Consider the following 16,446-nt stretch of genomic DNA (forward strand, 5'->3'; position numbering starts at 1 on the left):
CAGATGCTCCGTGGTATGCTCATCTTTAACCCTCGGAACCCCATCTGGTGCCTGGTGCCAGCTAAGTGCTTGCTGAATGGAAGGGCCTCCGTTTCTTCAAAATGGGACTGGCTAATCCATAAGACCCTTCAAATCACAAAATGCATGTTTAGGGAAGGAAGTTTGTCAGCCGAACACCGGCTTTTATAGTTTCTTCTTGACTGTTGAGTCATCTTCTGTTTTCTTTAAGTCTGTTGCAACCGTTGGCTTCGTTGAGCAACCTCCCTTTGGAATCCTGCCGTCAGTGTTTGAGCTGGCCCCAGGGCAGGCCGTGTTCATGGAGGTAAGTGACGAGGCCCTGGCGTGCATTTCTGCCTCCTCATGGTTGGTCGTGGCTGTCTACTCAGCTGCTTGCGTGATTTCATTTGCCTCTGTTTTCGTGACCCAAATATCCACTCCCAGGTCCCAGCCTTAGTGGTTTTGCATTCTGTGGGGTGATGTCATTTGACTGTCCTGTGACCTCTGTCACAGAGCAAGTACAGAAAGCCCTAGCATTGCCATCACGATCCCTGAGCGCTGCTTGTCCACCTGTGAGCCTGGATGTCACCTCCTCTGACATCTAAGCTGCCTCCAGGGTCTTCCCTTGGTTCTTCAGTCTGTCTTGGACCACCATCACCATCCCCCTCCCAAATCTGGTACCTTTCTTCTCCTTCCTGTTTCATCTTCAATTGTACGGTCAACAAGGCCCGACTTCCTTAGGCCTCATTCTGAACCTCTACAGAGGCTCCCAGAGTCTGACCTCTGGGCTGCAGGTCTCTCCTGTCTTAACTGACCCCTTTCTGTGGTCCCTTCAGCCTGGCACACCTGCTCACTGGTCCCCGGTAGAGCCTGTGAGAACTGGTGATGTCTTCCTGGCGCTCTGCTCCAGGAGTCTGACTCTGGGCCGCCCGTGGCTGGGTGTGGGGCTGCCTGAACACGGTGATCTTCCTCACTAGCCGGTTGAAGGAGGCATCTGCATTCAAGAGTAAAAGCTGTCTGGTTCCTGGGGAGGGGGCCTACACTATGTCATCAGGTGAGAGCCAAGAGCCGTAGGTATCAAACTCACCTGTGCCTTTTGCCATGCTCCGAGAAACTTGCAAGCACACTGATATCTGGACCCCAGCCCTGAGGTTTTGAATTAATTGGTCTGAGGTATGGCCTGGGCAAAGGATTTTTTTTCTTTCTTTCTTTTTGACTGTGCCCGCGGGATGCAGAAGTTCCCAGGCCAGGGATCGAATCCATGCCACGGCTGTGATTCAAGCCACATCAGTGACAACATCAGATCCTTAACCTGCTGTTCCGCTAGGGTACTCCTGGGCATAGGATCTTTAAAGCTCCCCAGGTGATTCTGGGGAGCACAATTTGCGGACCACTGCCATAACCTGCTTTGCCAAGGTGAAAAGTCCTTTATTAGCTGCTTTCAGTTTCAAGGGTCTGATGGGGTCTTGTTCTGGAACCCTGGAGTGATGCTGTCTTGTTTATGTCTGTGATGATCTGATCCTGATAAGAATTTGGCTCTTGGGGTCAGACGAGACCAATGCAGAGGCAGAGTAAGCTTTATTCCCTTATCTGCTGTTTAAATGTGTGTGTGGGAGGGGTCTTCTTGATGTAGCCCAGGCCTTGTCAGAGCCTTATCATGGCTTTAAGGAAGTGGGACTGGTCACCCCTGTCCAAGCCATGATGTTCCTCATTCCATCATCCTGTGATCTCCAAGGACAGAAAGAGGGTGGCAGCAGGAGTCTCTAGGGAGCATTAAGGGAGTCAGAAAAGGTTTTCCCCCTTTGTCTTTCTATGTAAGTTTTGTTTACTGATTGGGATTTTGTTTGTTTTAAAATTTACTCATATTGCCAAATAAGAAATAAATTCACAGGGAGTTCCCTGGTGGCCTAGTGATTAAGGATCTGGCATTGTCACTGCTGTGGCCTGGGTTCAATCCCTGGCCTGGGAACTTCTGTGTGCCTCAAGGCACAGCCAAGAAGAAAAAGAAAAAGAAATTTGTATCATTAAAAATCCAAAAGATGCAAATAGATCCACAGAAAAATACTCCCTTTCATCCCAGTTCCTCAGCCACCCAGAAGCCACAACCTTACCAGGTTTGTGAGCCCTTCCTGAGATATGTGCTTTTCCTTTCCTTTGGTTCCGTTTTCCTTCACACAAATTGTTGCCCACTTGGTACTCTGTTTTGCAACCACGTATTTTCTACTTAGCACTATATTTTAGCAGTCACTTCATATTTTTTATAGCTGCATAGTATTCCACTGTGTATGAACCATAGTTTAGGTCAGCTGTCCCCTGTTGATGGACAGGAAGATTTTTTCTAATCTCTGGCCATTTTGGCAAATAGCTTATACATATATCATGCTGTCCCACCCATAGGGTAGAGTCCTTGATGTGGATTTGCTGACTCAGGGGTCTTTGCCCTCATGTTGCCAAAATCCCCGTGGTGTGGCTTGTATCAATTTATCCTTCCAGCAACAATATGTGAGGGTGCCTATTTTCTCATACCATACAGTGAGCTATCAAACTTAAAAAAAAAAACCTGTTTTTATCATGGACATTTTAAAACATATACAAAGAATGAAACTACAGATTATCATACTAAGGGAAGTAAGCCAGACAGAGAAAAACAAATATTATATGATATAATTTAAATGTGGAATCCAAAAAAAAAATAATACAAATGAACTTATTTATAAAACAGAAAGATTCACAGATATAAAAAAGAAACTTTTGGTTACCAGAGGGAGAGGAGGTAAAGGGATAAATTAAGAGCTTGGGATTAAAAGATACACACTACTAAATGTAAAATAGATAATCAACAAGACATACTGTATAGCATAGGGAACTCCAGTATTTTTTGATAACCTATAAGGGAAAAGAATCTGAAAAAGAATATACATACTTATATATGTATGTATAACTAAATCACTGTGCTGTACACCTGAAACTAATAGGAGATTGTAAATCAACTACAATTAAAAAAAAAAAACTTTAAACATATACAAAAATAGACTAGTTTAAGGATCACCCATGTACTCATTATCCAGCTTCAACATTAGCAATTCTTTGCCAACTTTATCACCTCTATACCCCTCCATATCCTCCCGCCAAACCCCAGGCTACCTCTGTAGATTATTTTGAAGACAATGAAGATACCCTGTCATTGCGTATATGATAGCTAACTTTCTGCTCTTTGCCAGTCGGAGGCGTGGAACACTGATCTTCTGGGTGGTTTTCATGTCCATTTCTTTTGTCACGAACAAGGTTAAGCAAGGTGTAGCCATCCCTAGCCTCAAGGAGGTGACTGGGAGGGGAGCAGGAAGTGGAGGGCAGAGTGAGAGGTAGCAGCTGACAAGAGACTGGGCGGTGGGTGAAAGCTCTTCAAGGGAAGACAATAGGACAGCCCTTCTCTCCCCAGATCCTGTTCCTCCCCACCAGCCTGGGAAAGGCAGAGCAGACCTTCATCATCGTGTGTGACAACTGCCAGATAAAGGAGCTGGTGACCACAGGTGGGCTGGGGTGCACCCCCATGGGCGGCACAGGTGGCTGGCCTGTGTCAGGGACTGTACTGCTGGGCCACTGCAGCCTCCAGGCACTGGGATCTGGTTTGGGGCCTCTCACCAGTCAGACCTCAGACCCAAGCCACCGTGATCTGAGGGCTGTCCCAAGGGGCCTTTTAGTGCGAGAGAAATGGAAACCTGGGATGAAGTCTTTCATCACTTTGAAACTCACTGTGACCCCCTTTGGGAACCTGCCAGTGACTCACACAGGAATGGGGGGACGTCTGCTGAATTTAAGATGCCCTTGTTTTTCCCTCCATCTGTCTACCATCCATCCGGTTTGACTCAGCGGGCATTGATTTAGTGCCCACGATGTGCTCCATTACCCTTTTGGCCTGTGCCCACATGGGTCCATGGACCTGTGTGCTGCTGGCTCCCTGTCCCCTCCCATGTGCCCTTCCTGGGGGGTAACATTCAAAGCTAGTTGCATGTGGAGGGTGGCCTGGGTCCTGTGACAGCCTTGGGCCAGAGAGTTCTGATTTCGGCCCTAGTGAAGCCTCACTCCCCTATTTTGTCAGGAATCGGGCAGCTGGTGGCTCTGGATCTGATCTATATTTCTGGTGAAAAAAGTCAGCCGGAGCCTGGAGAGCTCACAGACCTAACAGCCCAGCACTTCATACGCTTTGAGCCTGAAAACCTTCAGGCCACAGCCAGCAAACTGCTGATTATTAGAAATGCCACGTGAGTGACCCCTGGGCAGGACCCCCGCACACACCAGCCCCCTTTCTCACTTGGCCTGGGGTCCCAGTGAGGCAGGAGGTTCCTTCCCGAGGCCAAGGAGGAATCTGGGCACAGGATGGAAGGATCCAGGTTTGCACTGTCTGTTTTTATAGCCACTAGCCGCATGTGGCTATTTAAAGGGAAGTCACCTAAAATAAAAACTTACTTCCTCAGTGACACAAGCCACATTTTAAGTACTCAGTAGCCATCTGTGTAGCTAGTGGCTCTCGTCTCAGAGCAGATATATGAGATTTCCAGCACTGCAGGGAATTATTTAGATAGTGTTTGTTCTGGATCTTCTGGACCGTCCTTATCCAGGAACAGTTTTCCAGAAGGTCCCACCCAGCCATGAGGGGAAGACACCCTCATTCCCAGGTCAGACACGACAGTCTGTGGGTTCAGTTCTCACTGCTGTTTATTCCCCGGCCATCCTCTGAGTGCCAGCTTTATACCAGGACACACCTCAGGAAGCGTCCTGGCCAGGCTGCCCACGAGCCTAGGCCTGGAGTAGGAGACAAGGTCGAAAAATGTCCTGAGGTCTGGGAAGCGGGGGTGCCTGACTGCTCGAGCATCACTGCTCGTGTTGACCATGTCCCCCTGGTCATCGCGGCTCCAGCCTTCAGCCACAGGGCATGGGAGGGGGCTGTATCAGGAGGTCTCCAACTCAGACTCCCTGAGCCCTGTGTGCTTCCTCACCCTCCATGGGAAGGGCCTGAAGGCTGCCCTGGCCACTTCCTGCTCCTGGTCCTTTACTGCTCACCCCGGGAGCAGGGCCAGGCCAGGCAGGGAAGGAAGGACCTGGGCCTGGCAGACTTGGGACATGGCCTTGGGTCCACTGCTGACTGTCTAGGTCGCCCCCACAGGCACGTGGAGCTGGCCTTCCACTGGCAGATTAGGAAGCCCAACCTGCGGCCCCAGATGGCCAGGGGGAGCTACACCATGGACAGCATCACGTACCACCCCGACAAGGAGACAGCCTTCTCCATCACGCCCCAGACGGGCGTTCTCAACCCCCACGCGGACCACGAGTTCATGCTGAGCTTCTCTCCTCATGAGGTTAAAATGGGCCCCTCTTGGTGGCCCGACATGTTGTCATCCTCTGTCCCTGTTCTGTGGTGACATGGAAGCCACAGCCGACCCTGCCAAGGCCGGCACTTAGCTAAGAGTGGGGCTGGAGGATGGACGTGTTTGGTGCACAAGATGAAGCAGGTCATCTTGCCTGGTCTTGATTCCACACATACTGGGTCTACAGCAGGAGCCTGGGCTCGTTTCCTCGGCTCTGGTGTCGTCTGTGTTTCTCCTACTTTATAGGTGTTGCCATTTGTGTCAGCCCCCACCCAGCAGGCCCCAGGAGGGTGAGGTGCAGGTTTCCCATGGCAAGGTTCCCTCTGCCCCCCTTTCCAACATGAAGCCCTGGCTGTGACAGTGGAGAGGGGAGTGGGGGGGGGTTTGCCCAGGGGCCTTGTTAACAGAGCAGGTCTGCCTCTCCACCTGGCATCCTGCCACCTCACAGTCTGTCCCTGGAGGGTATGGTGCTTCAGACAGGTTGGGGGCATTGCCAAGAGCTTTTCCTTCCTCTCCCCTTCCCCACGCCCAGCTGAGGTGGGCAGGCCAGTCTTGAAACTATGGTGGCCCCCATCCCCGAATCCTGGCTCACGTCCTGGAAGCCACCCCTGTTTCCCTGGGGTACAGGGAGGTAGCAGGGAAGCGGCACTGTGTCTTGTGGAAGGCCCTTCTGGTGGCCTGGCCCTGGGGGAGGAGGAATTCCTGCCCTGGCTCCAGCCCGCTCTGGGGCAGGCCTTGGTCTTCAGGGTGCTGTGTTTGTCTGGCAGCCGAGGGATTTTCACAGTGTGCTGCAGATGGTGCTGGAGGAAATCCCGGAGCCCACGAGGTGAGCAGGAACTGGGCCCTGGCTGAGGGGTGGGCAGCGGGCCCCCTCGTCCATTGGGGATGCTGGGGGAGGTGCTGGGCGAAGTGGATGAGCCGCCTGACCCCCCTCAGGCTTTGGTGTGTAGGAGCCCTTGCCTTGTCCTGGCACCTAGTCCTGGAGCAGGCTCCGCATGCAGGACCAGAGCTCACTGGATGCACCTCCCTGGAACCCGGGAGCTGTGCCCAGGCTCACAGTTACAGCTCGGCAGCTAGGCTGGTGGCCCTTGGGAGCTAGTGATTAGAAAGGAGAGGTTGCGGCAGCACCTGTACCAGCTCTTCCCTGAGCAAATTGGCTGGGGGGCAAGTGGTATAGAGATTCCAGGCTGGCATTGCTGCAGTGTGGTCCCTGGAGGCTCAGGGGCTGCCCCTGTCCCAGGCCACACGCATCCATCTCTTTCAAGGCATTGCTGAGACCTCTGATTGAAGAGGGCTTGGGAGCTATGGGCTGGGGGGTGCTTTCTTTTCACAAGACCAGAGATAGGGTTCATATTGGCGTGGCTTACGGTGAGCTTGTGTTCAGTTTGGATTTGGGAAACACGAAGCACCCTTCATACTCCATGGATGACGTGATCGTCCTAGAAATCGAGGTGAAAGGCTCGGTGGAACCCTTTCACGTTTACCTAGAACCGTATGCCCTCATCATCCCCGGGGAGAACTACATTGGCATAAACGTGAAGAAGGATTTTAAGGTATGTCACTGTCTCTCCCCAGCCCAGGCTAGCCAGGATTGTACTGAACTTGGTGGCACACATTGGGAGGAAGTGGCTGGAGGGGCCAGTGGTGGTGGCGGCCACTGCAAAGAGAATGAGGCTGTTTCCAGAGCCCCAGAACCCACATGCTTTGCAGATGCTGGGCTGGGCACGTCTGTCATTTATCAGCCTTCCAGCATTCTCCAGACGACAGGGCAGTGGAACCTATCCCTGTGCTCATGGGTCTTTGGCCAGACATGGAATCCACAAACCCTGCCGTGTGTGTTGGTGCTGTTGGGTGGCCAAGATTTAGCCAGAAGGGTGTTGAAAAGACCTTTTGCGAGCCCACAAGCCCACCATCCTTCAGCAAGTACAGATCTAATGTGCAAGGGCAGAACCTGGGGACCCAGGTCGGGGTATGTCTTTCAGATGTGGAACAAAAGCAAGTCAGCCATCAGATACGCATGGGGAAAGATCAGCGACGGCCACATCATTGAAGTGGAGCCCTGCATGGGGACCATTGGTACTTCGGGGACTATGGGCAGAGCTGGCTGGGGAAGGAGGCCTCTCAGTGAAAGACCCCGTGGGCCGGGGATCAGCTCCAGCTGCAGCCTGGCCCCTGTGGTGGTTGAGGCGTCAGCAAAGCCAGGCATGTGGGCCCAGCCCTCAGGGGAACCAGTCCTGCTTCCTTTATCCACCGCCTACCTGCCCCCTCTCTCTCAGAGCCCAATGAGGTCGAGGATTTTGAGTTGAACTTTACTGGAGGTGTCCCCGGCCCAACAAGCCAGAACCTGATGTGTGCAATCCAAGGCTCACCCTCACCGGTGGTGTTACACATCGAGGCAGGCTTTAAGGTGCCTTTGGTGGGTCTGGGCCGCTGGCTGGCCCTGGAGGTGGCCGGGATAGGGCCAGTGACAGGCCCCTCTGGATGTGTCTCAGGGACCTGCCCTCGTCATCGACATCTCAGCCCTTCAGTTTGGGTTGCTGCGCCTGGGGCAGAAAGCCACAAACTCCATGAGATCCAGAATGTCAGCCAGCTCCCAGCCACATGGTACATGAAGGAGAGCCGGCTCTGCCTGGAGGAAAGGCACGAGGCTGTAAGTGGAGACTGCGGCTCCTGTGGTACCACCCTTCCCCTCAAGAGGTGATGAACGCTCGTGGTATTTGAGCTGTGACACAGCCTGGAAGCCAGGAGAGGAAAGCATACTTGGTGACTTGTCCCTGGCAGTGTCCCCCATTCCGCATCACTAGGCAGTTGGGGTTCTTCCTACAGCTGAGCCTAACTCCAAACTGGATTTTCCTGTTCCTTCCTCTACCATCTGATGCAAAAATAGAACATGACTTTTTCCCTCTGTCAGAGCAGCCTGAGTCAGGAAGAAAATAGGCAGCTGAGTTGGGAGGGAAGCTTCCAAGTCCTCTGGGGAGGGGCAGGCTCACTCTAGAGGTTGGTTCCCAGCCACTGGGGAGTGTGCTTGCAGTTTGAGTACCTGCCACCAGGTGGTGTTCAGGCTTGGGCTTGCAGCCTGAACCAAAAGGCTCCAAAAGGAAGATCATTTCCATTCAAATAGCACTTTTCTTTTTACTATGAAAATAGAAACTATTAGACAAGGCTAAGTGTTATCGTGATCACATTTAAATTATGGCATCGTGTTTAAATACGATGATATTGTATCTGGAGCAAGACCAAGACACACAAAGCATCCTTTTTCCCCACCCACCAGCAGGGGAAATACTGTCAATCCCTGGCTCATGACACCCACCCTTAGTTCTTGGTGGCTGTAGATCCCTGGGAGCTGCTTTAGGTGCTGGTTGCATATGTGAGACTCTTGCCAGGTGTTTGGTGAAAGCACCCTACCTCTGACTGCTTCCTACCAAGGTCCCCCTTCCTGCTGCCCCTCCCCCTCCTGGTCAGAAGGCCACACACTTTAACTTCCACATGCAGGACCTGAGGAAAGACAGTCACAGCCACATGTAAGTCCCATCTGCAAATGTACCCTCCCTTCTTCAGGACTTTTCCTTTCTATTCCCAAACCATGCTTTTTTTTTTTTTTTTTCTGAGGGCCACACCTGTGGCACATGGAAGTTCCCAGGCTAGGGGTTGAATCGAGCTGCAGCAACACCAGATTCTGAGCCTCTTCTGTGACCTATACCACAGGTCACAGCAATGCCGGATCCTTAACCCACTGAGCAAGGCCAGGGATCAAACCCATGTCATCATGGATACTAGTTGAGTTCTTAACCCGCTGAGCCATAATGGGAACTCCCCAAAGCCATGCTTTACCTGAAAGCCTCACTTCTCCGCTGGGCACTCTGACACTTAGAAGTGATGACAGTGCATCACATGACCACCACCATTGCTGAGTGGCCTGTTGCAAGGTTTGGGGTTAGCACTGTCTCTCCCAGGACTCCCTGGTCTCCCTGCTTGGATCTTGGAGCCCCAGAGGCTGGGATTGGGACTGGGGGCAGATGGAATCAGTACTTTTAGGCAGAAATCTTTTCATCAAATGAAAGCTTCAACAGAAGCCCAAGATTTCAAATTATCACTGCTCCGGGACCCTGGAGGCCCCCTCATTAGGCATCTCTGCCCCATCCTGCCTCTCCTTACATCTGCTCCCCTGCCCTAGGACTTCCGAGCAATCCCTGGGATTTCCCAGAGCGCAGTTGGAGACTTACAGACCTCAGCCAACCTCCTCTTTTGATGGAAGAGAAACAGGAACAGCAGTTTCACCAGGGTCACACAGCTAATAGGTGGCAAAATCATATCAGAGCCCAGTTCTCAGAGGCCCTAATCTGTTTTTCCCTCACTGTGAACATACTACATTTTATAATTGAACTAATTGTCAGTTTCACATTCTGTTATGATTTATATCCTAACGGAGGCTGGCAACAATCCTGTCTCTACAGTCCTCTGTACTGTATCCTTTTGAACTTTCAAAAATAACATTAAGGCACAGTAGGTTGAGAATCCAACTGCAGCGGCTCAGGTTCAGTCCCCAGCCCAGTGCAGTGGATTAAGGATCCAGCATTGCTACAGCTGGATTTGGTCCCTCACCTGGGAACTTCCAGATGCCATGGGTGCAGCAATGATAGTCATAATAGTGGTGAGATTTGGGGTTTGTTAGATATGTTCAGGTCTAGGGACCCAGAAACCCAACCCCTTACCACAGCCACACCCCCGGGCTCCAAAGGTGACGGGTATGAGGAACAACAAGCAAAGAGGGAGTTCCTGTTGTAGCACAGCGGGAACAAATCTGACTAGGAACCTTGAGGTTGCAGGTTCGATCTCTGGCCTCGCTCAGCGGGTTAAGGATCCGGCGTTGCCCTGAGCTGTGGTGTAGGTTGAAGACACGGCTTGGATCCTGCATTGCTGTGGCTCTGGCGTAGGCCATTGGCTACAGCTCTGATTGGACCCCTAGCCTGGGAACCTCTGTATTGCCATGGGCGTGGCCCTAAAAAAGAAAGAAAAAAAAGAAAGAAAGAAAGAACACAAAAAGCTCTTTCCTTACTAGCCAAGCTCAGGCCCAAACTCTCGCACCCAAGCCTTGGCAGGCCAGGCCAGAGCATGCCAGCTGCTTTTCCTCAGACTTAGGCCAGCTTATCTTCCCTCTAGTGCCAGGGCAGTGAAACCTCAAAAGCAAGAGAACACAGGGCCCGAGACAGCACCGCACGGGATCTGGGGTGGGAGGCGGGGGTGCACAGGGCAGGGGGTCCAGGTCTCCCTCCAGGCAGGTGCCTTGTGATCATTCATGGTCTTGGTTTCAAGGAAAGAGGAAACCAAAGAGGAGTAACATCTCTTCTTGTTGTGATCTTTCAGTGTCACACCAGTGACATCCTTGCTGGGCTGTGCGGCCCTTTTGGGGCCCTGGAGCCACACAGGCCAGTGCCCCTTGTCTCAGCTGGGGACAGGGAGCAGGGCATGGAGAGCCCTCCCCAGGTGCATGCTTCTCCCTGAAAAAATAGAATATTGAGTAGAGTTCCCTGTGCTATACAGTAGGTCCTTGTTGATTATCTATTTTATATCTATTTTATATACAGTAGTGTTATCTTTTAATCCCAACCTCCTAATTTATTCCCACCACCACCTTTTCCCTTTGGTAAGCATGTTTGTTTTCAAAGGCTTTGAGTCTGTTTCTTTTTCGTAAATAAATTCATTTGCATCATTTGTAATAGTGCACATGTAAGTGATATCAAATGCTAGTTGTCTTTCTCCCTCTGACTCCTTCACTTAGGATGATAATCTCTAGGTCCCACCTCCTTTTCTTGGAGACTCAGTACTCGTCCTCTCCATCCTGAGTTCTTGCTTCCCCACCCACTTACCTTGTCCAGCATTTCAGTAGTTCTCTAAAGAGCAGGGGCAGCGTGGGGTCAACCCTGGTTGGTCACGGCTACCTGCAGTTCCAAGTGTCCCATCTCCTCATCCTTCCCACTGACTTCCCCCATCAGGCGTCTCCTTTTGACATCGAGCCCTCCAGTGGCCAAGTTCAGCCGCTGGGCGAGTGCAGAGTGAACATCACCTTGGAAGCCCGGCGTTGCCAGCGTCTGCAGACTGTCCTAGAGCTGGAGGTGGTAAATGGAGCCTGGAGGTAAGGGGGTGTGAGGGCGTCATTATAACACCCTCTATGCATATTCATGGCATATTTATTTAGCTTATGTGAAATTACATACTTGTTTATAGACATTTCTGAATGTAAAGGTATTTATGTGTTCTATAAAAATTTAAAGGTATTTATATGTGTTCTATAAAAATTGGAAATGATGGAAAAAAATTAAGATGATCCATCATCCATTATCTGGAGATCACCCACTGGTAATATTATGGGATATATCCTTCTAGTGTATACATGCTAAAGCAATGTATATTAATGCAACTGCTTTGGGCAACACGTTATTGCTACCTAGTACAGGTAACAATACCCTCGACCTAGTATTAATTTTTCTAAATTACTCCCAGAGAAAATTACATATGTTCAGCGGGAGCCTTGTGCTCCTAATGGAAGGCTCATAGCTGGAGTGTTCATGACAGTGATAAACTGGCAGACAACCAGCAGAACGGTTACAAAATAATTGTGCCTGATATTTCCTTTTATTGATGTCATTCATGTGTCACACTGCCTCAGCTTCGGTGTACAGCATACTGACCTGATTCATTTATAGGTTGCAACGTGATTGCCATTGCAGCCTCAGCCAACACCTCCCTCACCTAATTATCATTTCCTTTTTGTGGTGGGAATAACCTTTCCACCAACTTTGATGTCTGTAAAACAGTATTGCTGTCCATGATCCTCATACTGCATATTAGATCTCTAGGACCTGTTCACCTACTGGCTGCAAGTTTATACCCTTACCAGCATCTTTTTCATTCCCCCACCCCTAGCCCCTGGTAACCACCATTATACTCTTTGTTTGGCGTTTTTAGATTCTACATATAAGTGATAGTATACGCTATTTGTCTTTGTCTGACAACTCACTTAGCGTAATGTCCTCAAGGTCCATCCCTGTTGTTGCAAATGGCAGAAGGTCCTTCTTTTTCATGGTTGAATGGTATTCCAATCTATGCAAATGTCACATCTTCTTTAGCCATTCATCTATCGACAAACACTTAGATTGCTTCCATACCTTGCCTGTTGTGAATAATGCTGCAATAAACATAAGAGTACAGGTATCTCTTTGATACCCTGTTTTCATTTCCTTTGGATATATTCTCTGAAGTGGAATTGTTGGGTCAGGTGGTAGTTCTATTTTTAATATTTTGATGAATCTTCATACTTTTTCTTCTGTGGCTGAACTAGTTTCCCTTCCTGCCAGTGGTGTACAAGTGTTCCCTTTCCTCCACATCCTCCCCAACACTTGTTATCCTTTGTCTTCCTGAAGATAGCCTTTCTAACAGGTGTGAGGTGATATCTCATTGTCATTTTGATTTGCATTTCCTAATGATTAGTGATGCTGAGCATTGCTTCATGTACCTGTTGGCCATTTAGATGTCTTCTCTGAAAAATGTCTAGTTCCTTGCCCGTTTTGTAATCTGATTGGTTTTTTGCTGTTGAGTTATATGCATTCTTTTTATATTTTTTATATTAACCCCTTATCAGATATATGGGGTTATTGACTGAAAAAAATGCACATACTAAACATTGAGAATTAATTATGTTTTAGAGTTCCTATTGTGGCTTAGCAGAAACGAATCCTACTAGTATCCATGAGGATGCAGTTTTGATCCCTGGCCCCACTCAGTGGGTTAAGGATCGGGTGTGTCCATGAGCTGTGGAGTAGGTTGCAGACATTGCTTGGATCTGGCCTCACTGTGGCGGTGGTGCAGACCGGCAACTGCAGCTTCGATTTGACCCCTAGCCTGGGAACTTCCATACGCCACAGGTGTGGCCCTAAAAAAAACAAAAACTAAATGTTTTATTTGAGGACCTCACTGAAGACTGTAGCCCTAGAATGCAGCCTCTTAGTAGCTCTGAGGGACTGTTCCAAAGAGGTAAGGGAGAAGCAAGGATGTAAAGGAGTTTTTGCTGGAAAAATATCCAATGTATAGTGGAACATCAAAAGATTACTGCTAATCACAAAAAAAGACATCTCAAGTTAATGCTTTTAGTATTCTTCTGTGTATGGGAAGATGGAAAATCTGGGCTTATTGAAGTCATTCCTTTGGTATACATCTTAACCACCTAGGGCTAGTATCCTCTTTTTCTACATACTAAATTCCCCTTAGGGTGACTGCTGGGACAGGTGCAGTGGTTGATGGCTTGATGATTGAAATATTCTTTGTTTACTGAAACGGCAGGCAACATTCTTTGTCCACTGCGTGCAAATACTTTGTCTCATTTGATAGGTTGCCTTTTCCATTTATTCATTGTTTCTCTTGCTGTTCAGAAGCTTTTTAATTTAACATAGTACCACTCTTTATTTTTTTTTTTTCTTCTCCTTTTCTTTTATCTTTTTTTGGCCTCTCTGGTAGCATTTGGAAGTTCCCAGGCCAGGGATCTAACCCACACCATAACATCGACCCAAGCCGCTGTGGTGACAATGGTGGATCCTTAACCCACTGCATCACAAGAGAACTCCCCACTTGATAATTTTTGCTCTTGTTGTTTTTTACGCTTTGGGTGTCAAATCCAGAAAAGCATCACCAAGACCCCAAGACCAATGTCCAAGATCTACTTCTCTGTTTTCTTCTAACGGTTTTATGGTATTAGGTCATTGATCCATTTCAAGTTAATTTTTGTGAATGGTAAAAGATAGGGGTTCAATTTTGTTTTTCTATAAGTGGTTATCCAGTTTTTTTAACACTATTTGTTGAAGAGACTGTCCTTTCCCCATTGGGTGTTTTTGGATCTCTTGGCAAATATTAATTGACTATATATGTGGCTTTTTTTTTTTTTTTTCCTTTTTAGGGTCACACCTGAGGCATATGGAAGTTCCCAGGCTAGGGGTCAAATCTGAGGTGTAGCTGCCAGCCTACACTACAGCCATAGCAATGCAAGGATCCAAGCCTCGTCCGTGACCTACACCACAGCTCACGGCAATGCTGGATCCCCAACCCACTGAGCAAGGCCAGCGGTCAAACCCATATCGCCAAGGATACTAGCTGGATTCATTTCCACTGTACCAGAATGGGAACTCCATGGCATTTTTAAATGAGTGAATACCATTTTATTCTGAGAGGAAAACAGTGGAGGTTTGAAAGCCCCCTCCCTTCTTGCCTTCCTTTCTTATGGAAAATTTCTTACATATATAAAAATAGTATAGTGTAACGAGCCCCTGTGTATCCATCATCTGCTTTCAATAATTATCAAATCATTGCAAATATTGTTTCATCCATATGTCCTATCCACTTCTACCCACCTCTTGTTTTGGCAGTCATGTTTTTGTTTTTTTTTTTTTTCTTAAAAGGAGAAAAAGATAGTTTTATTGCTTTGCCAGGCGAAGAGGGCTAATGCCTTAATGACTGTGCCCTTGGCAATCATGTTTTTAAATGTCAAGCATTTGTGTTTGTGGATTGTTCCTTTTCTATAGTCAGTCTTTATCACATCTTAGGGATGCAACAGCTTCTCAGATCACCCCAAGGAAACAAATTTTTATTTGCTCAGATTTTGGATTGGAATCCTTCTTCAATTTTGGGTGTTTCTTCTACTTCCGAGAACCCTACTTCCGAGAACAGGCTGCCCTTTCCTGTTTGGGGGGAGGAAGTTGATTAGCATAAAGAGCTGGTAGTGTCAGGGTCCTGGGTGTGAGGTGGTGGGGGCGTGGAGGGCAGTCCTCTTCGCAGGACGGAAGCAAGTATAGGTACAGCTTCCTGAATTCCATGAAAGGAAGGGGCCTTTGAGGGAAACAGCCCAAAACAAACAGTAGAGGAAACCCACTCTAGCCAGCAACCTGGATCAGTCCATTACTTCCTTCCCAAATAGGACCTTTGGGGTTGTTTTCCATCCGGGACAGTAGAGAGGCCCAGTGTTACTGCAGAATCTGCCTGGACCTCTCTCCAGGGCCACGACCACATTCTTCAGTTAGGGGTGGGGGTGAATCCTGCTGTAGGATTTACCAGTCTTTTGGGTGATGCTGGAGCTCATCTGGCTGAACTGTCCAGCTAATCCCCAGCACTCCTTTGGTTGACTCCCCTGCCCTTCACCCCAGCCTACCTGCCCTCTGAGGCCTCATTCCATCATCAAGGAACCTCTTAGGCCCTTCTCCAGGGTCTTAAGTAGTAGTTTTGTTTTCCTCTGTTTCATGAGTTAACTGATTAGATCCTGTCTTTTAATTTTTTCTCACTGAGGTAGTATTTACTTTTTTTTTTTTTTTTTTTTTTTTTTTTTCATGTTTGGCTGCCCTGCAGCATATGTTCCCCAGCCAGGGATCAGATCCGAGCCACAGTCGAAACCTAAGCCACAGCTGCAGTAGCATGGAATCCTTAACCCACTGTGCCCGGCCAAAAATCAAACCTGTGTCCCAACATTCCCAAGATGCCACAGATCCCTTTGCGGCACAGTGGGAGCTCCTATATTTATTTATTTAAAAAATTTCACAAATAGTGCATGATGTTAATATAAGGTATTTACCATAATAATGATAGACAAAGCAAAGACAATAGTTGCCAGTCCTGACCCCTCTCCATCCTTCTCCACCCCACTCTCCTGTTTCTTTACTTCAGCAACACTTGTTACCATCTGTCCTTTAATGGTTCTCATCCTGCTGTGTGTGAAGTGATGATTCACTGAGGATTTTATTCAAATCTTTCTAATGTTTGCCCTCTTTCATGTGCTGTTGGCCATTTGTATATCCTCTGTGGAGGACTATCTTTTGAATTCTTTCCCATTAAAAAAATAGAATTTATTGTCTTTTTATTATTGAGGTATAGGTGTTTTTTATGTATTGTGCATACGCGTCTCTTATTAAGTATAAGATTTTCAAATATCTGCTCCCATTCTGAGGATTGTCTTTTTACTTTCTTTTCTTTTTTTTTTTTTTTTTTTTTTTTTTGTCTTTTTGCTATTTCTTTGGGCTGCTCCCGCGGCATATGGAGGTTCCCA

General features: G+C 48.4%; 1 protein-coding gene across 1 annotated transcript in view; it reads left to right on the forward strand.

Moving 5' to 3' along the window:
• Positions 1–16,446, forward strand: part of DLEC1 (deleted in lung and esophageal cancer 1) — a 91,762-nt gene that overhangs the window by 53,819 nt on the left and 21,497 nt on the right. The window contains 11 exon segments of the mRNA XM_021071663.1: positions 230–322; positions 3,437–3,527; positions 4,097–4,259; positions 5,162–5,354; positions 6,131–6,189; positions 6,748–6,916; positions 7,346–7,439; positions 7,640–7,770; positions 7,856–7,928; positions 7,931–8,013; positions 11,360–11,499. Of these exon segments, the coding sequence (XP_020927322.1) occupies positions 230–322; positions 3,437–3,527; positions 4,097–4,259; positions 5,162–5,354; positions 6,131–6,189; positions 6,748–6,916; positions 7,346–7,439; positions 7,640–7,770; positions 7,856–7,928; positions 7,931–8,013; positions 11,360–11,499 (1,289 nt within the window).

Source organism: Sus scrofa, chromosome 13 (genome assembly GCF_000003025.6).
Source record: "Sus scrofa isolate TJ Tabasco breed Duroc chromosome 13, Sscrofa11.1, whole genome shotgun sequence".
Taxonomy (NCBI): Eukaryota; Metazoa; Chordata; class Mammalia; order Artiodactyla; family Suidae; genus Sus; species Sus scrofa.